Source organism: Corvus brachyrhynchos, unplaced genomic scaffold (genome assembly GCF_000691975.1).
Source record: "Corvus brachyrhynchos isolate BGI_N302 unplaced genomic scaffold, ASM69197v1 scaffold245, whole genome shotgun sequence".
In the NCBI taxonomy this organism is placed as follows: Eukaryota; Metazoa; Chordata; class Aves; order Passeriformes; family Corvidae; genus Corvus; species Corvus brachyrhynchos.
In genome coordinates this window covers 988,416-1,012,554 of record NW_008238988.1, presented here as the reverse complement: position 1 = coordinate 1,012,554, position 24,139 = coordinate 988,416, and the positions used below count along the sequence as shown (strand labels likewise).

At 40.9% G+C, this 24,139-nt stretch overlaps 1 protein-coding gene across 8 annotated transcripts in view; it reads right to left on the bottom strand.

Annotated features, from left to right (window-relative positions):
• Positions 1 to 902: 902 nt before the first annotated feature.
• ESR2 (estrogen receptor 2) overlaps positions 903 to 24,139 on the bottom strand; it is a 35,270-nt gene continuing 12,033 nt past the window's right edge. For all 8 annotated transcript variants that reach the window (XM_017738821.1, XM_017738819.1, XM_017738822.1 and 5 more), the window contains 6 exons: positions 23,250 to 23,366; positions 14,710 to 15,009; positions 9,490 to 9,628; positions 6,787 to 6,920; positions 4,508 to 4,682; positions 903 to 3,334 (listed from right to left, as the gene is read on the bottom strand). In XM_017738821.1, the coding sequence (XP_017594310.1) occupies positions 3,145 to 3,334; positions 4,508 to 4,682; positions 6,787 to 6,920; positions 9,490 to 9,628; positions 14,710 to 15,009; positions 23,250 to 23,366 (1,055 nt within the window). In that variant the 3' untranslated portion in view covers positions 903 to 3,144. The remainder of the gene's footprint in view (positions 3,335 to 4,507; positions 4,683 to 6,786; positions 6,921 to 9,489; positions 9,629 to 14,709; positions 15,010 to 23,249; positions 23,367 to 24,139) is intronic.

Sequence of the window (24,139 nt, the reverse complement as noted above, 5' to 3'; positions counted from 1 at the left end):
TATCAGTCAGTCAGCAAGGAATTAACATAATATGACTACGGAAATAAATACACATATTTATTAAAGAAGTATCTTCAAGTGCTACCTGTCTTAGTTTGCTATTTTACAGCAGCACTTACCCCGTTGGGCACTATCTCAAGGGAGAACGTTTCAACACATCTACATATCTTTCCCCCACACTCTTCTCTGTCTGGAAACATGACAGCACTAAAAATGGGTAATTTGAAGGAAGACAGAGGTGTGAAAAAGGTCTCACATTCCTGGAGACAAAGCATTTCACCTGTCTGAAACCATGTTTCTTTAGAAAAAAAGAAAAAAAGGAAAAACAGCCAAGGTTGTTTTACCATCTGTCTCCAGTTCCAGACTTGAGAGAGAAAGCTCAAGATGTTTTCCTTATGTGTGCTGTTAAGAAGTTTGGCCTTCCTTCCTTCCTTTTCTTTTTTTTAACCCACGGCAACTGTCCGTCCTTCCTGAGCCAGGTTCACTCACCTCTGTGAACATCCCAGAACTGCAGCACAATTTCTCCAAGTAGCAGCAGCACCTCTGCCAGGTCCCAGCAGAAGCTGAGTTACAGCCAAGCAGTGAAGGAAAGTGATAAAACAGGTCCTGAGGGCTCCACTTGTTCACACTGAGACTGGAAAAGCCCCCGATATCCAAATGGAAGCGCAGCGTGACAGCTCTGCTCGGGGCTGGCAGGGACAGGGATGTGCTCCACACCAGCAGTGCAGCATCTGAGAGACTCTGGGAGATCCAGACCCGAGACAAACCCAGCATCTCAAGAGACCCAGGCAGCCTTGTTCAGCCACTGCCACACACTCCCTGTGCTGTTGGAGATGTGCATCTTATCCTGATGTGAACACAGCTACATTAATCCAGACTCCACAGCTGTTGACTTTCACTCATTTTAAAACACTGTTAGTAACTTTTAATAAAATTATGTTCAACAAGACAAAAAGTAGGTTAAAATCACATCATTTTCCTGTTTGCACTGTGCTAACAACACCATGTATGAACAACACCACGTGGCACAGAACTGCAGCATTGCCCTTTTACAGAGTCAATCCACAAATTTCTATTTAGAAGGTAATTTCATGATTTATACCCAGTCTTTCCCATTTTCTCTTCAGAAAGTTTGTTCCAAAATTGTACATAAATTCAGCACTTTTAAAGCAAAACAAACAAATCACTTAAACATTTATTTGAAAAACTGTATTAAACCAAAAGATTACACAGGATAAGGAAAACCAGAGAAAAAACAACACAACAGGCAATGAGGCCAAAACACAATCAAGCCCAAGAAATACTGAGACAGGTTTGTTTCACAGGAAAACATCTCTCAAAATGAAAGTACCAATAAATTCCAGCCTGTACTCACATTTTTTCCCTTTTTTTCGTTGTAAATATTACACTTCTTTAGCAGGACACTGCTATATTACATTTTCTTAAAAACAATAAAAAGGCAGAGAGTAAAAATTTAGATCAGCAGCAGCATCTGGTATAGTACAAGATCAAACAGACAATAGATTTGTGTAACTCACTGAAAACTCTTTATGCACCTCCTATAAAAAATACTGTCCTTGGCTTAAAAAAACCACCAAGATTAATGGTTTGACTAATATTCAAAAACTGCAAATGGTATACTAATCAAAGTCCCTAATGAAATAGACTTATTGGCTCAAAATAGACTTTTGGTGTGGTCCCAATTTATTTCACCATAATGCCCAGAACATGCATGTGCTATATTTAAATGTTTCCATTTAGAGAGACAGTTACCAGAATGAATGATGCCACCCTGCTGATCTCTGGGGTCATCAGCCAGGACATTTAATCAGTTTTTTTTACTCAGTGCAGCTTAAACACATGCAGATATCAGCACAAAAAGGAAGTTTAAACCACTACATCTTCAGTGTAATTCAAACAAGTCATCACACTTGCAAAGCAAAGTAGTGCTTTACATTATCCCCATCTTTATGTTATCTTTACATTTACCATTATCCCCATCCTCGCTCTTTGAGGGCTCCTATAAAGATATGAAGACCACAGTACAAGGTGCCATGCATGCTGAGAGCAAGCAAGCAGCAAACCTCAGGGCAGCAGACAAAAACAGATCCCCATCCATGTTCCCATCCAGTGCCTCACCCCCTGCAAGAGGTTTTGGGTGGGCAGGACGTAATTCCACACACCAGTCAAAGGGGTGGGAAGATTTTGTTTCTAGCTGGTTTTGCAAGGCCTGATCAGCAGATCATATACAAACACAAACAGTTAATATTCACAGAGCAACCTCTTGTACCTAATTATTAGAATAGATTTAACATCATTAATAAATATATAAAACAACATGTTAATCTCACAGACAAAACACATTTCAAAGGTCGGCATTGGCTGAAATATCCAGATAATTTGGTCGTTGTTTAAAGCACTGAAGAATTATAAGCAGAAAACAATGTGAGTGTTAAGAACAGGCTCACAAAATACAAACTTAAGCTCAGTTTAAACTTTCTGCAGAGGCTCTGAACTGACCCTAGAAGCTATTTCAAATGACCTTCAAAGGGAGGCCCTTGCAGCCATTGCATATTTGAGAACAAGCTCCTTTTCACTGTTGTCTGTATCTCGGCACTTTATCTAGATCAGCTGCAGAGCAGGCATTCCCCAGGGACCAGCACACTGAGGTAAACATCTGTCCCAAATGATGCTGTTCTACACTTTACACCATCCAGTGCTGAAAGAGGACATTGTCCAGTCAGTGCTTAGAAGTCTTGCTCGGGGAGTCAGAGACCAAGGTGCTCTCTCCAAGCTCTGGCACAGGCTTCTTCTGCCATTTCAAACCTGTCCCTTTACCTCTCCCTCTCAGTTCTGCCTCTGAGAAGGAGAGGCAGCAATTCCCTGTCCCACAGTGCTGTTCTGAGGCTTGATTTCATAAGGTGCTTTTGCAGAGTCTCAGAGAAGGCACTATAGCAGTGCAGCTGCTACAATGTCAGAAACGCAGACAGAGACGAGCGCCCCATGGCCTCTCCCGAGACACTGATGTGCAAATCCAGAAGGGATGAGAACTCATACGTGGTCACACTTCTGCAGCCCCATCACAGCAGTTCTGTTTTCTCCCATAGCTCTGAAAAAGCCTCACATCTCCAGGTCTCAACACAATTACTGGGGTGCCCCATTCCACAGGCTGTCCCCAGGCTCCATTTGCTCCAAAGGGCCAAACTCAGGGTGTGTGGCCGGGGACTTCCTTTGCCCTCGGAGGGTGTGAGCATTCAACATCTCCAGCAGCAAGTCATACACTGGGACCACGTTTTTACACTTCATGCTCAGGAGATGCTCCATTCCTTTGTTACTGTGCAGGAGAACAGAAAATAACTCAGCAATCTGGTTCCAGCAGTGCAGAGAAGAAAAACATGCTCATAGTTTCATAGTTTTTTTTTAAATTTGGGTTTAGGAGGATTTAGCTGCTGTGGTCCCTGAGATCACTTAGCACTATCAACAGTAACAACACCCCAATACTTGTTCACAGAATGCCAAAACAGCTCTTGCAAAGCTCTGATGTGGAGACACATCACAGAGCACAGTCCAGGTGATGGCAGAGATCTGAGCCATGAGACAGGTTCAGGTCTGGCTGGTGCTGGAGCTTCTGCAAGGCCCCCTCTCAAACTCACCCCCAGTTCACAAATTGACTGTTAAAGCTGCCTTTGAGCAGTGTCAGGTTCCTGCTGCTGCCATCTGCTCTCTCAGGAAGCTTATTGCAAAGGTGGCCATTCCCTTTTCAGTGTCCTTATAGATATGCCCAGCTCTCCTTTGTGTACTCCAGCACGGTCCCAGGACATCTTCCCTGGACACACAGTTCAAAGTCAAGCCATGACACAGCTTAGTGAATATCTGGCCTCTGGGTAATAATTTAAAATGAAATTTAAAGCCTCTGTCTCTAAGACCCTGTGTTTCTCTCTGCAGTCCCACAAGCATAGATGAGCAGCTCAAGGAGGTCCAGGAACTGGCAGGGAGCAGAGGAGCCACTTCCCATGGGGAAAACAGGAGCCTGAGATGGCTGTAGCATGAGTCATTTGGCAAAACCCTGTGGCTCCACAGAGAAGACTTTTGGTCTGGGAGAAACATGGCCCCCAAAACCCATTTTGCTCTACCAAAGCCTACATTGCAGATCAGTTTTGGAAGAGATTTTCATTTTGAATGGAAGACTTTTGATGGCTGGGTGGGCTGTTTTTCTGAAGGGCTCAATTTGTGTTATTGTTAAACATTTCAGGCAGACACATCATGAATAATTTAATGTAATAAGGTTAAGACAGCATTTTAGTATCATCACATCACTGAGTGCCAGCAAGCACTTGACTTTACTGCCTATTTTGTTGTGCTAGGAAGCAAAGCCTCACGGTGACAGAGGTGAAGAGCAGCATCAGGACTCCCTCAGGAGTGTTCTGGAGTTCCAGCCACCTCTTTTTTGCTGTAATAAACAAACACTAACATAACACAAGTGTTACACACACTCTGTAAACTGTACCTGGCATGTCTGACATGAGAGAGGAGCATCAGCAAATTGGCCAGACGAGTTGTCTGCTGCTGTGAGGGAATCCCACTCTTGGCAATAACCCACACCAAAGCCTCTGTGACCACGTTGAGCAGGTGGTGCAGTTTCCTGTTGCTTTCAGGTTCCTCTGCTGACAAGGGAAACATGCCTAACCAGTGAAGAGAAAGAAATATTTGCTGCTAATGAGGAAGAAAAAAAAGCTACAACTGTGAATTTTTTTAATATGTAGTATTTCAACACGATTAGAGAACATACATTCCTTGTCAGACTGTACAAATGATGCTCCATATGCCACATCCAGCCTGAATTTGATGGCCCCATCATTTGCAAAGTGAGCAATTCTCCCAAATCCTCCCAAGATGTGTTGCACACAGAGACTTCAGTCAGCTGAATGGAGGTGCTCTCCATTCTCCAGCGTTTTTTTCCCCTGCACCTTTTTTTTTAACTATTATTACATAGTATTATGCTTGTTCTAATCCCTTCTTGTTGAAAAATACTCTTTTTCCCTGAGTATATGGTAGGGAGGGAGGGAGAACATGTCAGTGACACTACTCATAATGACCCCGCTGGTCATGGTCTCCCTCCAGATCACTAAGGGTGTCGTAATACAGCACATGTCTCCACTGAGAAACCTTGAAAGTCAGCAAAAACCAAAAAAAAAAAAAAGATGATGTTTGGGGGTATGGACAAGGAAGAAAAGAAATCATCTTGAAGGACTAGAAACACACAATAACATTATTGATAAAGTGGAAGAGACGTGGGAAAAGGGAAAGATAAAACCACAACAGTCCCTCCTGAGATACCTATGGAAGGACAGAGCTCCAGAACACCTTGAAAATTAGGAGTAAATTATTAATTTTGTCAAGAAAGGAGAGTAGGAGAAGGGAAAGAAGAGATATTTTGAGATGTGAACTTTGAAGAAGACTGTAGGGTTTTGTTGGGGTTTTTTTGCCTGTATTTTGTTGTGGATATTTTGGGGGGGAAAACCCTGCTTTTGTTGTCTGTTGAAATAGTGTTATCCACACAATCATAGAATCATCTAGGCTGGAAAAACCTTTAAGATCACCAAGTCCTACCTTTGCTCCAGCACTACCAAGGCCATCACTAAACCGTGTCCCCAAGTGCCACATCTCCACCCCTTTTAAATCCCTCCAGGGATGGTGACTCCACCACTTCCCCAGGCAGCCTGTTCCAATGCCTGGCCACCCTTTTGGTGAAGAATTTGTTCCTAATAGCCAATCTAAACCACCCCTGGTGCAGCTTGAGGCCATTTCCTATCATCATCATGAAATCTCATTTCCTCTCATCATCACTGTGGTGTTCCAGCCACTCTTCCCCCAGCCTTTGTCACTGCAGGAGGTTTTTGTGGCCAAAGCACGGGACCCAGCACTTGGTCCTGTTGAAACTCGTGTTGTTGGTCTTGACACATCAATACAGCCTGTCCAGATCCCTATGAAGAGCCTTCCTACCCTCCAGCAGACCAACACTCCAACCCAAACAAGCGGGCAGACAAATGGGATTTCAGCTGGACAGTTCCCCTTCAACACAGGACTGAGAACTATGCAGCAGTTTCTTGCTGAAAGCAACAGATGTAAATAGTTTAGCTGCTATTTTGTTGTTGGAATTTTTTTTGGTCAACATTAACTACAAAATGTTCTGGGGGAAAAAAATCATTTTACTGCAGGCTACCCTGAACTAGCAAACACTTGCCTTGTGTAAGAGGCTACAAAGCAAAGCTCCCATCCTGGAACTCATCTTGCAGAACTGTTGAATACTTTCAATTGTTTCTAACCAACTCATTACCATTAAATAGGAACATTTAAGTCCCATTAATCATCACTCAGTTGAGTAACTAGTAATACTAGAATTACTAGAATTAAGAATTAAGGACAGGTTTTTAGAGCTGTACAGCAACTTTACACATGACTGGGATCCACAGAGATAGGAGCAAAAGATCCCTTTGGAAAGGACAGATCCACAGCCTGAGCCATGAGCCCCACCTTGTGAGAAGCTTTCAGACTTGGGGTGTTTCATGCTTTTCTTACAACAGGACATTGCCCTAAATCCAGCAAATTATACAGCTTAGAAGTTTCTTGAGCAAAAATCTTTACACACAGAACTCCTTTCCTGTTATTCTCTTCCAACAGTATTTTTTATCATTTGACATTTTGGGGTTTTCGAGGTTGATTTCCCAGCCACCCTCAAAATAAAAGGTACAGTTTGGTGAGTATTAGAGCCAAGCACATACTCACTGGAATTGAGGAGGATCATTGCCTTGACACACAGATACTCCTTGTGCTGCAGTTTCAGCTCTCGGAACCTCGAGGTCATGGCCAGGAGCATATCAAAGATCTCCAAAATTCCCTCTACGCATTTCCCCTCATCCCTATGGAAACACATTAAAAATGTTACCCAAAAAAGTAGAATTAAGGAACTGACTCAGACAGATAAAAGTCAAAGCATGAAAGAGGCTGCAAGAGGCCTATCTATCTCATCCTTAGGAGAATTTAAAAGGCTCTATCATGAAATCTAAATTGAAAATTACCCTGGTATGAAAGGTCAGCATTTATAAGAAACTGATTTTCTATTTAAAGTGCAAGCAGGACCATAAGTATGATCATATTTCTGTATCCTCTCAGCCTGTATAATTCTGGATAATCAGCTTGAAATGCTGTAGTGCAGGACACAGTACCACCTTGAATAACTTTCCAGCTTTGTTTCACAAGGAATTACCACAACCAATAATATCATGTTTGTACCTAATGGAGGCCCTAGGTGAAAAAGAAAGACTTCCTAAAATAAGTTTCTTGAAATAATAAAACATTTTGAAATAATAAAACAAGTCTTGTACCTATCTCCTAGCATGTTTTTCTGTGTAGGTATTGAAAGGTATTTGGGGTTTTTGTGGTTTGGTTATTTTTTTATTTGCAAGTGTTTACAGAATGCAACTTTCTCCATTTTGGATATTAGAAGTGGTCCCGTTTTCTGATCTGAAAAACACACCAAACAAGTCATTCCAATGTGTTTAAAATTCAGCAGTGGCAAATTTCAAACCACTGAAGTTCCTGCTCCACTTTTTGTGTTAATTTTGTTTTAGACGTACTTGACTAAAAAAGTGATTAAGCTCTGCAACACAGTATTCAAAGGGAGGCTTTTTATACTATTTGTAATAGGAGATTTTTTTCCCTCTGTGGTGTTTTTAAGATGAGACAGATTTAAGCACAGCAGTGCAGGAGAATTAAAGAAATTTACTGGATTCCAAGAGAAAGGTGCTGAGCCTCACAGCTGGAGGCAGGCACATGCAGATACCACCACCCAGGGGCAGCAGGTTCTGCCAGCAAACAAGTATTTTTTATTGCCCAGTTTCCTCTGTTCCTCATAGCAAAGAGGAATATTAAGCTTTGGAGAACGACAGGCAGATTCAAAACAAGGACAGAGGTACCAGATAAGTATTGCCTGCAAAGATTATGTAGGAAATGTATCTGAAGGCTCCAGGGAGACCTTAGAGCCCCTCCCAATGCCTAAGGGGGCTCTAGGAGAGCCAGAGAGGGGCTTTGGACATGGAGGGACAGGACAGGTGGGAATGACTTCAAATGGAAAGAGAGTAGGTTTAGATTAGATATTAGGAAGAAATTCGTGACTGTGAGGCTGCTGAGGCCCTGGCACAGGCTGCCCAGAGAGGCTGTGGATGCCCCATCCCGGGGACTGATCAAGGCCAGGCTGGATGAGGCTTGGAGCAACCTGGTCTGTGGAAGGTGTCCCTGTCCATGGCAGGGTGGTGGAATGAGATGATTATTAAGGTTCCTTCCAACCCAAACCATTCTAGGATTCTAAGTTCAACTAAGATAAAAACAATCAGGTTGCAGACCAGGTTCATATAAGGATGTCCTAAATAGAATTACATCATGCCCAGACACTTGTAAGGTCCCATTCTGCCATGTCGTGAGGAAATGAAGAAATGCATCAAATATTCTTACTCTATTCAGTACATATTAACTCCTGAACAATTGAATGTATCATATATTTTCAGCAATTTCTGATCATTGCGCTGAACAGTGCAGCATGTCCTTGCATTGAATTTTATATGAGCAAATAATATTTATTTCCTCTGTTTTATAAATTAAATGTATTTATCTTATTAGCCAATTTTGCCTATCCTTATCTACAATGATAATTATTGATTCCAAGCCACAGAACTGGTGCAAATTTGAATTTTCCCAGGTTGAAGAGGCTAAAAGACATTTTAAGACTACCCAAGAGAGTAGATTGTTTCCCTGACTTCTGATCAATGTGAAACTCAGGTCAAATCCTTCTAAGGTTCTGTAGAAGAACATCCTTACTAATCCATATTCTTCCTTCCTGGTACATGATACCACAGAGAAATAACCTTTAAACTTGAAAACACCCTGCTTTACCTTGAAAAAATATTCTTAGTATCCAACAGCAAGCTAGGGGTCTTTAAATCTCTCTTGGCTAGTGCTCCAATGTTGTTATAGCTAACTATGAAGCCTGCTGTAGTGGCAGGAACAAAACCAGGTGGGAAACCTATTTAAAATAATTAAAATACTGCCTGACACTATTTCTTTTTAATGAGGGACATAGGGACACATGGACAACGTAGCGCAATGTGTTGCTGTATCTACAGTTTCAGCATCTAGAGACCTGGAACAAAGGGAACAAAACCCACAAAGATGTGAAAAATGCAAAGAAGTTTCACACTCAGTGCCACGGAGTTCAGGAATTTGCAAGTTCAACAATGCTTTTTAAGCTTAGCACTCCTTAAGCCCCTGTAAGGATGTGGAACCTCAGGACATTATTGTTACAAGCACAAGCAAATGATATTGTTAGATGAAATATTAATAACATCTGCCATGTTTAATCCTCTTCCTCTTACAGTTCACCCCACCTTCAAACATGCTAATATGAAGTGTTCTCAAGAAATTTATTCCTCTTACCTGTCTAATACAAGGTCTGGTGCAAAAATCAGTTTCCCAGGATGGTCGATCGATCTCCACATCAAACCAATCATTAGAACTTCCATCCAGCAGCTCTCCAAGAGTCTTACTTGGTCATAAAGGCTGAGATCAATGAAGCCTAAAGTGATGAAAATAGCATAAAGTAAACCAACTTGTTAAATTCTCTGTTTTGATAAAGAAGAATGAGTATATGAGAAACAAAAAGAACCAGAAAGAACTACTGGTTGTGAGCACAAGGGAGCACTGACATCCAAAGTGCCAGGCTCCCATTAAAAATAGGAGCAAAACCATTTGCTATTATCATTGCCAAATCTTCCACAAAATGTTTGGAATGAAGCAGAGTGGTGTTCTAGTGCCATCAGTCCCACACAGCTGGTAAAACTCAAATGACTGCAGAGTCACCTGCTTTATGTTCTCGCCCTAAAAGAGGAGAGATGTTAGAAAAATTATTGTGAGGGTGAGGCCCTGGCACAGGTTGCCCAGAGCAGCTGTGGCTGCCCCATCCCTGGGACTGTTCCAGGCCAGGTTGTTTGGGGCTCTGAGCAACCTGGTCTAGGGGAAGGTGTCCCTGTCCATGGCAAGGGGCTGGAATGAAGTGATCTTTAAGGTCCCTTCCAACACACTCATTCCATGATTCTGTGATTTACTTCTCTACAGAACTTATAGCAAGGCCTCAGATAACACTGCAGCACAGGCAGAAGGCAGAGACAGTCACAGCCCACCTTTCCTACTCCCCTGCAAAAAAAAAAAAAAAAAGATGACTGGGGAAAAAAAAAAAAGATGACTGGGGAAAAAATAAAAAATAAAAAAAAAAAAGGAGAAATAAAATTTACACACCCCAAACCAGAAGATCAGAAGTCTAAATTCTAAAAACACAAGTGGGAAAACAGACTGTTTAGTCAAGGAAGAAAATACAGATATGATGAAGAGTTGCTCAGTGGTCAAAACCAAGATCAGGCCACAGTTTTCAAAGCTGGGCTCCTTTAGCTCAGGCCCTTTGCAAAGGTGCTCCATTTTCAGATGAGCTGGCATCTCTGCACTGCATGGTGCCAAATCCTTACAGCCTGGCCACGGCAGCCAGGTTTCCTGAAGTTCTTCTCAGTTGTCCGAGGTCTTAAAATACACACAGTGAGTTTGGGCTGCCAAGGAATCTCTCTGTCAGTAATTTATACAAATGTTCCATGTATTTTAATCTTATTACACTACTCAGCTGGAAGACAGTCAGGGGCTGACATGAACTGGGCAGTGCTCACTTTTATCATCGCTGAACGTGCTGCCTTTCTAAACTGGTACAGCCTTGCCTCTGATTTTATAAGAAGGGTAAACAGGAGCCTGGGAGTGGTACCTTCCCTCCTGGATTCCACCATCACAGAATTTACTACAGAATGCACAGCCAACAACAGATTATCTGCCACACACGCTCATCATTTAAAACTGCTTTTAGGAAAATATTCACAAAAGTGTGAAGTAGTATAAGAACAGACAATGTCAGTTTCCTGGGAAACAACAGCCCAAAGACAATTCAGAGTATATTTAAATAAATATTTGCACCGGCCTGTACTGATTTCTCTAGCATAAAGAAGGAATTATCAGGTTTAAAAACTCTCCCAGCTGAGTGAGGCGTCAGCCCATGTCCCAACATTCAATCTACAGGTTCTTGAAGATACAGATTTATCACAGATGTCATCTGCTAAACTCACATTAGCAGCAGCAGTAGGAACTATGGCCATTGAGCACAGCTGTTAGAAGGACTCTACTTCTCCTTTTCCTAACAATCTCATGCTCCAAAGATCCATGACAGCAAACAACAACCTGAAGCATCAGAAGCCCCATTTAATTTCCTCCAGAGTACCTTAAACTACTACTCTTTCTGTGACTGTACTACGTCCTTTAAATTGTGAGCTCTGTGTACCTCATCATTTAATTAAAAATTGTTAAGACAGACAAGAAAAAAACTTGTACTGGATCTGTAAAAACTAGAAAAAGACAGACTGCTCTGGTCAGCAACACACTAGGTTGCATAATGAATCCAAATTTCAATATTGTGACAACATCCTATTGATTTGCAATGCAGGTTCAGCAATGAACCATGTTAAACTCTTTTAGACCAGGTCAACAAAGCAAAAGGCAATCATAGAAGCTGTGTTCTGCCACCTGACAACCAAGAATTAAAATACTTGGAATTCAGGAGGAAAAAATCCAGATGTCAGCTTCTATTTTACTGAACAACAAAAAAATACAATCCACCAGGCTGAAAGTACAGACAAAAGTACAGACAAAAGTACAGCCACAGAGTAAAATTCATAACAAAAGACTGATATTAAATATTAAATATGAAACCTCCACAAAATATATACATGGTTTTTTCCTACTTAGGCAAAAAGTTACTGTTAATAGAATAAGGAATTTTTTTTTTTCACTCCCAGTGAGTGTTAAAATAATATCCAATAATAACTTAGAGATGAAAATGGGCTTCTAACCCAGGTGCACAAAAGCAAATACTCAGCTTTTCAGAAAGTAAAATTACTGCTCACTGGGCCATTCGTCGAGAACTCTCTGTTTTTTCCTAAGACATTACCTCCAGCAACCAGGCAGAGATCAACATGATTACCTTCAGGCAAGAGATTTTGAAAAATGAAATTCCATATCCTGAGCTTTATTCATCACAGTTTTTTTTAATGAAAAACAAAAAATCAATCCACACTGAAGTAAATGCTCCAGCTGCCATGTAATATGGCAGTGTCACTTGCAATGAGGTGCATATTAAACATTGCATCTATTTTTGTCATTGCTCTAAAACGCTGATTATTTCTGTCCTCTGTAACAGGAGTGTTCAGAAAAAATAAACAGAGATAAGGCAGTGTCAGCATTCCCAGGAACTCTTTTGAAGGGGTTTGGTTGCTTCAATGGGTTTTCTTCATACAGTTCTCCTACTGCCAAGAAAAAGTTTTTATTTCTGACATATGTTGAAAATAAACTAAAAGTGACTGATGCCAAAATTGGGGGTGATTTGGAAACTGATCTTGTAAAAAAATAAAAATAATTCATCTTAACTAGCTGAGGTTTTGGGTTTGTGGGTTTGTTGTTTTTTTTTTTAAAAAGGTGACAGAGTTAAAGAATAGAAATTAATAATAATCAGAAAATGGAAAAGATTAGGCTGGGGTTTTTCCCCACTGAAATATTGGTTAAAATGAGGTCATCTTCCAAGACCAATCTTCCTGCACAATTCACTTCCTACCAGATAAACATGACTGTGTGGCGTCCTCTGAAATGGCACCTTTTAATCAAGTTTTTATGATTAGACAAGAAATTATATCAATAGATACCATTTATATTAAATTATATCATTTGACCCCTTATGGTTACTTACTTCACAGTTATTTTCAGAGTTTCTTAAGCCAGGAAAAATAAGGATAAAGGATTTGGTCTCTCTGTTTGAAACATCCCACATTAACTGCAAAACTATCATCAATTTGCAGGTGTCTTGTGTGGTTTGAGATGCTCTGGGGTGCAAACATCTCCTCCCCAGCAGCTCAGCAGCTGGCCTGGAATCTGCACACCCCAAAACCATCACACCTGGACCCTCCAACACAGTGGCTGAGACTGCTCTGCCCCTGGGAGCTGTGTTCAGCAGCTGGAGCTGGAAGCACATCAGCCACTCCACCTAGACCTGAAACAGGATGTGCTTCCCTGACACTAAATTCCTAATTTAAGGATTATACGAAATATTCTCCTCCGAGTTTGCTTCGTGTACTGTGCACACACTGTGCTTCTGGAGGGAAGGGTTCCTGTCATGTTTCCCCATGTGGGTACTCCAGCAGCAGGAGCTCTTTGCAGTGCACACCGTGACAAGGGCAGGGCACGCACCAGCACACTCTGAACACCTTCAGCATAAAATACAGCAGAGGATCTTTGGAGTGCTGGCTCCCAGTGATGCCATGAAGATTTTTGCCTTTTCTTTTATACCCCTGTTATACCTTTTTACAACTTCTGTATTCCTAGTGCTTTTTGCCTACATTCTTGGACTTGTTTGTCAAGTTAAGAGACTAAACATTTTGGAAGCTTCGTAGCTAGGGATCAGTGTGCCCCAGACCCCAAGGTCCTCTCCAGAACATATTCTGTAAACCAAGATAGAACCATCCAGGGGAAGGTTCCTTGGGGAGGGGGGCTCACTCAAGCCTCTCATTGGGGAATCTTTGATAGATATGCTAATTAGTAACACCTATAATGTTATACCCAATGTTGGGAGGGGGGATACAGAGACAGACTCAGTGGGGTGCATCTTGATGCATATGACCTGGATGTGTGCACCTAAGGATCCTTAAAAATAAATACCAAGGTAAAATCCCTTTTCCCCTTCTAACCGTGTATGACTCTTGATTTTAAGACCAGGAAAAGGCATCACCAGCAGTGCACTCTATCTGAAGCTCAGGATCAAGCCCCATACTGCTATAAGTCCACCAATTATTCCATGCTTTTAACTCGCTTTTAATTTTTATTCTGCCTGTTTTAGTCAGGGTAATTCATGGAGAAGGAACTGCAAATGCTCACCATTTCTTTTGAAATAGTTTGTGAGAAGTTAAATGGTTCATTGCCATGATGCCATGGACACATTTGAGACATTCCAGGCGCTAACACAGACAGTTGTATTGCAGTGCATGTTCTTGCTGTTGCCAACAACCAAAAGAACCCTTACTGATTTTTGTTTTGGAAGAGTGCACATGATAAATCTGAGATCAATACTGTGCTTCACTGATGTTTTCTGTAGCGGCTCTGTCAAATGAAATTATTTCAGACCCAGGACTTGGGCACCCTTCAGTTATCACTAACTGTACCAGAAACCTTCTATCAGGACTCAAGGAAAGAATTTGGTGTTAAATGAACCTTCTAAATCAGCTTAATCATGTATTTATAGCTGATGAGGTAGAAATTACATACAACACCAGCTCTGCTTTATAGCAAAATGAAGAAGTATTTGAGTAAGAACAGACAGCAAATTCTGGGTTATATTGTGTATAAATCAAAATACACCCAGGTTAGTTACTGAGAGCAATAAACTCTCCATTACTTTGCAGGACAGAAAGCTTGACTTTCGTACCATGTACCTACTGTGCTATTCTGTCTTTTCAGAGCAGAGGAGGACACACTGATGGTAAAACCATTGCCTGAAACAAATAAAAACAAGCCTGAATTTCTTACCAGGAATTTTCTTGGCCCAGCCAATCATGTGCACCAGCTCTTTGTCCGCCAGCTTTGTCAGGGACATCATCATGGAGGCCTCGGTGAAGGGTTTGCTGGGCCTGCTGACCAGCACGTGGGGTGGCTCGGCTTCCAGCAGCGTTAGCACGAACTGCTCCGGGCTGACCGTGCTCAGCAGGATCTCCTTCACCCGCGTCGCCGCCTCGTTGTATTTCTTGGCTCTGCCAAGGCAATGCACCCGATCCTCGGAACCGCGGTGGCTGCGCAGGATTCGGTACCCGCAGCGTTCTCTTCTTGAGCCTGGTGCGAGAGGCACGTGGTTGGCATTGGAGAGTTTTTCCCCTCAGGTTTCATTATGTAAACCCAAATACTTGGGGAGGAGGGTGAAAACCCTTTAATATTGGATGTTCTAATAATGATCATTAAGTTTCTGGGACATTCAGCGTGGACTTAACTTTGTTCCTGCTGTTTTAGGGGTTTTGTTTATTCTACTAAACAGAAATGAAGTTTAAAAATGTTTGGTTTTGAACTTTGGTTAACTCAATTTAAAAGTCCAGTGGGAAACTCCCATTGACATCAAAAAGATATAAATCAGATCTTTAAAGGCAAATAAAGATAGCTGATTGTAAATTCTGCTTTATATGTAAACTGGGGGAATAAAAGACTTGAAAGCCTGGGCCAAGTTACAGATTAAATACCTCAGGAACAAGCACAGCTGGGCTTCAGAGTTAGCTGGATGTTCAGCCAGGGATTTACAAGATTCAACCCATTTTCTCCCCATGCTCCCAAAAAGCCAGCAGAAGTTTCTCCAAAGGGAGTTCAGGTATCTACAAGTAAGAGCAGACACCCTGTTTGGAGCTCTGTCTGCAGAAGGCTATTTCTATTGCAAAGAGCAGTCCTTTACATTCCTGGACTTAATTAATTGTTCATTCTGACAAAACTAAGCATTGTCCAATTCTTGGTCAGTGTTATTGGTAGCATCACTATTACCTGTTTTTGCATAGTTGCCAAGGAAAGAGTCTAAAAGCTTCTCCAAAACTACAATATTCGTAAAAGACTCAGTTATAGTTCTACTCCAGTTAGCAAAGAGGTCCAAGCATAAGCCAAATAAAAATAAGGGCAGTGGGGGCACAAAAAATTGATTTCAGATACTGTTGACAAGGCTTTGTCTTGCTAAATAAGATGCTGGGTGGATGCAGAGTCTCAGGCTCATGTGGCAGAGGAACCTCAGGTGGAAGTGGCTTTTCAGGTCATAGACCTGTCACATCTTCAGCAGCTGTCAAACAGCATTTGGGTCAGTCTGTGGGAGGGGTGAATGCAAAGGCCAGCCAGGTACAACCTCACTGAATAAAGACCAACAGTGTCTTCCAGGACTTTTAGGATGTGGACCTTTCAGTTGCACGTGGCTCTCATGCTCTCTCTTGCTGCCTGTTCAGTAAACCATGTTGGATGTAGAAGAAAGTTAAAGAAGTCCTCATTAAAGAAGTTCTTAATATTAGAGGACATGGTTTCTCTGGAAATCCAAGAGACTGGAGAAGACCAACAGGCAAAGCTGATTCAATGAACAGACCTCAGGCAAGAGGAGTGGGATAAGAGCAAGTGGGATAAGAGCAAGTGGGATAAGAGCAAGTGGGATAAGCCATTTGGAGCTGGAAGTATTTTTCAGCTGGAAGTCCGGCTTAAGGCCTGCACCATTTGGAGCAAAGATGGTTTTGCAACTTTGAAAGGGATGTGGGTATGATGAAATGGGCTGAGTGCAGACAGGATATTTGCACAAATAATGGATTGAAGGAAATAAATAATTTGTAGAACCAAATGCTTAGCCAAATGACAACTAGCTAGAAGTTTCCAGAGCAGATGAACAGCAGTTAAGGAGAGGTTACACACCAGCAGAGACAGACAGAGCGTGAGACATTATTTTATGTAGATTCATGGAATGAGACTTTCTGAAAATACCCCAAAAAAGGTTCCCTGCAGAACTACAAAAGTAACAGAGCAATTTCTTCCCACTTGGGCAATTCCTTCCTGAAGAGAGGCAAAGGCCACCAAGGCATAGACTATTTTCTGCAAAGACACCTGGATAATGCTGTGAACTCTGTGCTAAGCCTCATTTCTTGGCTAATGCACAAAGGTCAAGAGGAAAATCTTGAAGTGGTTTGTCAGCTACCAAAAAACACTAGAATGGCACAGTGGGCTGCAGACTGTTCTGAAATCCTGTAGTGCACAGTAAGTATGTATTTTCCATCAGGGAAGACAAAGAGGAAAGGCTAACAGTGAAGTAGGCAAATGAAACAATAGTACAGCTGGAGACAGATGAGGAGGTGCCCAGGGCTAGAGAGATCCATGGCTCTGATCTCCATGGCATGGGAGAGACCATAACCACAAGGAAACACAGCACATTGTTTTCACTGTTCAGAAAGCTGAAGCACATTTCCCGTGGGCACCTTGAAATACAGAACAAGAAAAATATTCTATAGGAATAGAAGCCACAGTCAGGGTAGAGTAAAAATTTTCTTGGGCTATCAAAAAATACCAAACGATCTGTGACATGAATAGTTTTTGTTCTCCAGTATCTGGTGGAGCTGTGAAACACCCCAAAAGAAGATGCAAGAGCATCAGTCTTTGCACATATGGAAAGTCGTTCAGCTGGGGACCTTATCTAAAGTGATAATGTCAGAAAAACTACTGGCTTAAGAGGGAACTGGAGAGAGGAGCCTGATGTGCCTGATGACACAATAAGGAAGAAATTCCAACAGTTTTGACACACCTGCCAGAAGCAACATGTGTTCAAGGAAGCACTTGCAGCCAGCTTTTATTGGCTGTAGTTCAGAGTCTGGCACTGAAGTGAACCAAGTGTGCTCTTGTGGGGCTCTGTCATGCTGTCACCCAAACTTCTCTGTGGCACTGAAGATATCGGTCCTTTGGTGCCACGATCTGAGTCATCCTCTCCAATTCACTGTTGTAAAGTTAACATTTTGTAGTCTATAAATATAAATTTAAGCTTATAGAAAATATAAAGACATAGGTAATCAAACATACTTTAATGAAGGTCACAGAAATCAAATCTAAAAACAATATAAAAAGTAGTCCAGCATTCTGTTCTAATTGACAAAATCTTGAATAATTTCCATCTGCACAGCTGCACTCCATGCTCCATCTGAAGGTAATTCAGTCAGGTTATGATTTTGAGAGTATTAAAGGTCTCAATACTTGGGGAGGGTTCTTACTGGGAACTAGTAGACCTCTTTAAATTACTTCAGGTTGTTTAACTGAATCAAGTTTCTTATATAACCAGTTCTTATTATAAAAATATGCTCCATTTAAAACATAAACCAAATTTCTATAATCACATTACCAGTGCAGAAAGCCAGATTAGGAGTACTACATTTCTGCATTAAAAACTTGCTACTAAAGAAAAGACAACTGATGACAAAAGCAAGGTGGGAAAAAACCCAGCCAAAGCAGATTCTGAGTTATTTGTGGTGGTTTTTATTCACCATATATTGCCAAAGCAGAACTAGTCTGAATCACTGAGCCATGTGCATAAAAGGTACTTAAAAGAGATCCCATTTATTAACACTTTCTGTTTTTTTCTGCTTGCATTTAAAGAACAAGAAAACTATATTTAAGCTTGCTAGTCAACTGACACAGCAGAAAACACCAGCCTTTCAAATTAAAACAACAACTTTCAATGACATAAAGGAGCTTCTTTACTTTATTTTAAAATCCAAAGTTTAGGCAGGACTGAGAAATTCTACCTATACATCCATTAGCATGCAACAGACATGTATACGTGTTTCTAAAACTGTATTTTATAAATAATTATCAACCAGCCTAATGTTTTGCTTAAGTAGACACAGAGATGTGAATGAATGTGTGTAAAGGCAGAGCAATAAAATACAGCTTCCCAGATTAGGGACTATCTTCAACTATACCACAAACTCCCTAACAGTACTTAATAGCTTATATTCATTTCTATTAAGGTAATTCAGGCAATTGCAGAAGTGCAAAATGATCAAATCCCTCATTCTTCCTACCATGCTCTCCTTATTTAGAGGTATTTTGTGAAAGAAAATTGCTACATTCAGCTGAGAATGATGGACCAAGGGCAAGACCTTGAGCTGCAGCACCACAGACCACATGAGTAAATGACCCCAAGATATATGAAATAAGGCACATTGAAAAAAAGGTCATTAAAATGAGCCTGTTGTTCACTCAGCCAGGAACGAGCCACAGCAGGTACTACTGGCAGTAAAGCACACTATTTTTCAAGCTTTGCAAATTCTCTGAAAATCACAAATGCTGTCTGATATGGTGGGCAGTTACATGGCATGTTGCCCTTCATGCTGATTCTGGTCCCTGGCAATGGCTTATATAACTAATCAGTTCTGTAGCAACTGCAGATTCTACCACTGAATATATTATAATCAGTTTTTGAAAGTATTTGAGCTTAAAACTGGCTCCAATACACATTAGTAAATCATTATCACTCCAGTTGCCTTTGAAAGCAAATGTAAATGTTCTGGTGACTACATATTCCAGAGCAGAGCTGCTGACAAAGGAGCTGCCGTCTGCCTGTGTGCACATGAAAACATGAGCCTCAATTATAGTGATTGCGATAAAAGCTAAAATTCAATTAATACATCTGATGTCCAGAGAATGGCTTGAAATATTTTGTCCTCACTTATTTTCTGTGTGAAAAGTACTTTGCAGTATTTCAACTGCACACAGCAACCACACACAGGAGAAAGAGCCAAATCCTGAACCAGCCCACAGAGAAATCCGTTTTCCTTGTTGAATGATGCCAGGATTCAAGAGCAGCATCTCTCCATCACTTTTGAGTGTGGTCTCTCAGCCTCCTCACTTGGGGCTGAAAGGAACTTTATCTTTGGAACGATTTCAACAAGTTGAGAAGTGACACATGGGGGAAAAGATACAGAGCAGGGCATAGGAGGGAAATAAAAGTCAGGGAAACTGAAAACTCCTTATGAAAGAAGGTCTATTTGAGCCTCAGGAAGCAAACACAAAGCAAAGCAGGGCATAGCTGCTCCAAGAGTGCAAAGTCATGAAGAAACTGCCTTTGACAAACAGTCCAAGTCCATTTCAGCTCCCCAGGTAAAACCAGAAAGTTCCAAGAGAAGATCAGTTTTATCCTGATCTATTTTATTCAATTTTGCTGGACAGAGTTCATTGCAGTTTTTCTGTTTTCATTGTTCCTGATGACAGTGCAATTCTTCTGGTAATTATTTTTCTACCACTGTTAGTAGTCCTAGTGCCAAACTTTAGCAGTAGCTTCCTTGTTTGAAACAGCACAGAACATGGACTTCCTGCAGAGGCAGATGCAGTGTCTAAGACCCTCATGCTTTTGGCAATGATGGTATATTTTGTAAGAAAATCCATTATCACCTTAGTGATAGGCACCCCTAAGCTCGCCTCCACTAAAATACAAGTGGCTTGTTGGGCTGACTTCTTAACATTTCTGAAGGTGACGACATCCTAAAGAATTTCAGACCAGGAAACTCCAGAGCAACGCTTTTCTACTGCCTCCTACTGCACTGAAGATGGCATGTGCTGCTTAATCACATTTAGACACAGAAATGTATGTTTTAAACACACAAGTATCTGTGTGTTTTTCTCAAGGTGTCTATTGATAATATGCAAAGGGAGGATTTAAAGATACGATGGGAATGGTGTTGAGATTTTAAGAAGAGTACAAAGTGGTAATTGAACTTCTTTTATCACTCGTGCTGGACACAAGTCTCCACTGAACAAAAATGCACTCACAAACCATTCTATCCCATTCAGGGCTTTAGCAGATGTGAACCAATCCATTCACCAAGTGACCTCAGAAAGGAGCAGAGATGCAGAAAAGCCTTCATTAAAAACAAAGTGTTCTCTTTTATGGCTTTCTACAATAAAATTTTTTTATTAAAGCACAGTTCTAGTGAGAAAACATTTGACAGATAATTGCCGTGGTCTGCGGGAAAAGGCATTTACATTTCACTCAAGAAATATTCTCTTAAAATCTGTCTGGTTTAAATGTCTGTCACCATGTGTCCATACATCTGCATTACTCACAGGTGCCACTTAACTCATCAGGTGATTCAGACAGTCCTGAGTTTATTTTTATGCTCTTTTTTCTGAGATTAAATTGTTCAGACTCTCAAATTAAATTCTCGAGAGTTTCAACTTAAGTGCTACTATTTTAAAAACTGAGTATTTAAAAATACAGCTTTTTTTTCAGTTATAGGTTCAATCTGTCATTTTTCATCTGGCATAGTCATCAATGTCCTGCAGACAATAATTTTTGTAGGAAGACATGTTTATGAATATGTGACAAGATTCAAAGGAACACAGGCTTGGATATAAGTGTATGCTATAATTTTTTACTTGTAATACTACAGTACCTATGAGGTATAATCACACACCTGGACTTTCTGGGCAGCTAGAATAAAATTATTAATTTAAAGCAAGCATTGTGGAGGTCTACCTTACAAGATCATTCTGGAATCAGTCTTGACAAAGCCTTTCCAACTCCAGAACTGGGGCTTGGTAGAAACCTCCATTGGAAAAACTTTGAGCAAAATTCTCAGTCATAAAGATGACCAGTAGCACCATTCAGAAAGTTAGATTTTGAAAGGAGTCCTATTTGCAGGCATAAGGCTTTCCTTTCTGGAGGTTAGACCAAACACCAATAAAAGTTGAGATCCATCATCACTGCAGGAAAAGACAGGAGCTTCACATAGAAAGAACCGTCTGACTTGAGCAAAAGAAACTAAATGTACTTTAGGAGTACAAAAATAATACAAGGAACAGTTGAAATTTCAGTTCTACACTGGCAGTTATCAGCTAGGAATGAACAGGGAGGCTGCAATCGTAACATATAAAGGTGTGACAATGAACTGCCAGCATGATGTTACCTTGAAAAAGGCAACAAGGATCCTGGGTTGGGCACAGAAAAAAGCTCCTGCAGCAACAGAAATGTATTACTGTTACTGCAGTGAGGAGAGCCACTGGAATGCTGTCCATGATTCTGGCATCCAAGTGCAAATTGGGTTATCTCTGCCTGGAGCAGGTGGAGGGACAAGCTACCCTGATGATTTCCAGATTCTGTCTACTTTCCTATTTTGCAAGAGGAGAAGTTTTCTTGGTTTATTTAGCCAACTAAAACAAAGGTTGTGAGGGGATATGATGCAGTCCTTAAACAAAACCAGGCCGTTAACAACAAAGAGAAGAGGAGTCTTTAAGCTGAAAGACAATGTTGTCACAAGAAAAAATGAACATTAATTGTCCGGCAATAAATGCAGGCTGGAATTCTAAAGAATGTTCCTAATGAAGGAAGTTATATTTTACAATCAGTCTTCAGATCAAAGCTGTAGGAGGATGAAAACAGTGCCTAGTTTTGAAACAGAAATAGGTATCTACATTAAATGGGATGAAATGAGATGCACGCCTGCAAATCATGGAGAGCCAAGCACAGTGACTTTCTCCTTTCCACTCCAGTGTTCTTATGGGATATTTTTCCAGCCTGTTTCTATTACATACATTGGGGAATCTATAAGAAACAGCAAACCTTGACTGTAAACATACATTAGACTGAGACATCGTTCAAATTATTTTCTTCTTAAAAGTAACTTTTAAAATATCATCTATTAAATGCACAACTACATTGAAGTCACATCACTTGTAAGTATGAGATAGGAATAAGAGAAAAGGCTGGATAATTCTGAGTGGTGCACTGACAAACAGTGGTTGTTCACTATTTCTTTTGGTGGAAGAGCTGTGGGGCATCATCTAAAGATAGCTTGTTCAAAAAAAAGAACTGCCCTCCCACTGCCTTCCCCTCGCTGCCCCACCAAAGCCCCACACAAAATCCTGGCAACCTCAGAGCTGGCTCTTCACAGGATGGGTGGCCAAGCTGCTGAGGAATGTTGTAGATGCTAAGCCTTTATGGGATTAAAAAGAGAGACAATAGAAAACCTGTCATTCTACTAATGTCCCCAGCTGCTAATTTTTGGAAGCTGAGAACTGACAGCAGTAGTTCCACATAGGTGCTGGCCTCATTCTTATACTCCTCCCGAGGCACCCACCCTTGCCACTGTCGGAGGTGGAATACAGGTGAATTAGCTGCTGCTTCCTTGTGACACTACTGTTCCTGCAGTGCATCCAACCAGCAGAGCAGACACAGGCTCGTTTACCTCTCATTAGCAGAGACTCTCTGGAAGGCTCTGGAAGCAGCAGCTCTTGAGTTCTCATTCTGCATGGAAGTCACCTGCCTCCCCAAAGCTCTGCAGAGGTCATATGGTTTTCACATGCTTAACCTGCACCTTACCCCTTCCCACAGGTTTTCTTCTGAAAATGACAAGTCTTCCTCAGCTTTAAGAGTCAGTTAATTCCTTCCTATAAAACCAGCTTAAACCTTGATTTAATTGTTGTGCCTTCTTAGGATTCCAAGGGGAAAAAATATACAGAATTGGCTGAAGGGAAGAAAGAAAAAGCCAGCAAAACCCAAGCTAAGAACGTGGACATGCCAAACTCACCACATTTCATCATCCCCACTTCGTAGCATTTCCGTAGCCGGCAGGCCTGGCAGCTCTTGCGCCGGTTTTTGTCTATTGTGCATTGATTGGTGGCTGGGCAGATGTAATCGTTGTGTCCTGCAGCAGGGCAAGAAGGGAAAATTCAACAGTTCCAACTATCTTGGTCATTTCCCAAATCAGGAACGTTCCTGACTGTAAACAGCTCGACTTTTTCCACGTGCATATATCTAAACTCCATTAACTGATGCAAAAATGCATATTTATCCTGTATTATAAACATCAACCTGTGGCCTCATAATTAACCAGATGGTATAGCTCAGCTTTATACTGGTGACTGTCAGATAACCAAGCACCTTCTAAAACCAACTAATTTTTTGAAAATGGAACAATGGAACATACACTCTTGTGGAAATTTGCTCTCAATCTCCAATTTCTTACTGTATATTGGGAGCCTATAGCTGGCAGATACCAGGTTTTAATTTTTTTTTTTCCTCAGCAGAGTTGAAAAGAGCAGCTTCAGTCCTGCAAAGATTTAAGTAAACTACAGCTCTATTTACTGAACTCTGATGTGGTGAGTTCCAGGAATGAAGAAGCCTTTGGAGGATTGACCCCGGACCAAAGTTAACAAAAAAAAAAAAAAAAAAAAAAAAAAAAAAAAAAAAAAAAAAAAAAAAAAAAAAAAAAAAAAAAAAAAAAAAAAAAAAAAAAAAAAAAAAAAAAAAAAAAAAAAAAAAAAAAAAAAGACCAAGATAGAAAGCAGAGTGGTAGTAAATAATGCATCCTGTAACTGCAAAGCAAAGCACAAGTAGAGGCTGTAAGTTTTAGATATTCTGGACAAGCATTTATCTCATTTTCATCAGTTTTCATTGCATCCTCTTTTGTTCTCTTCT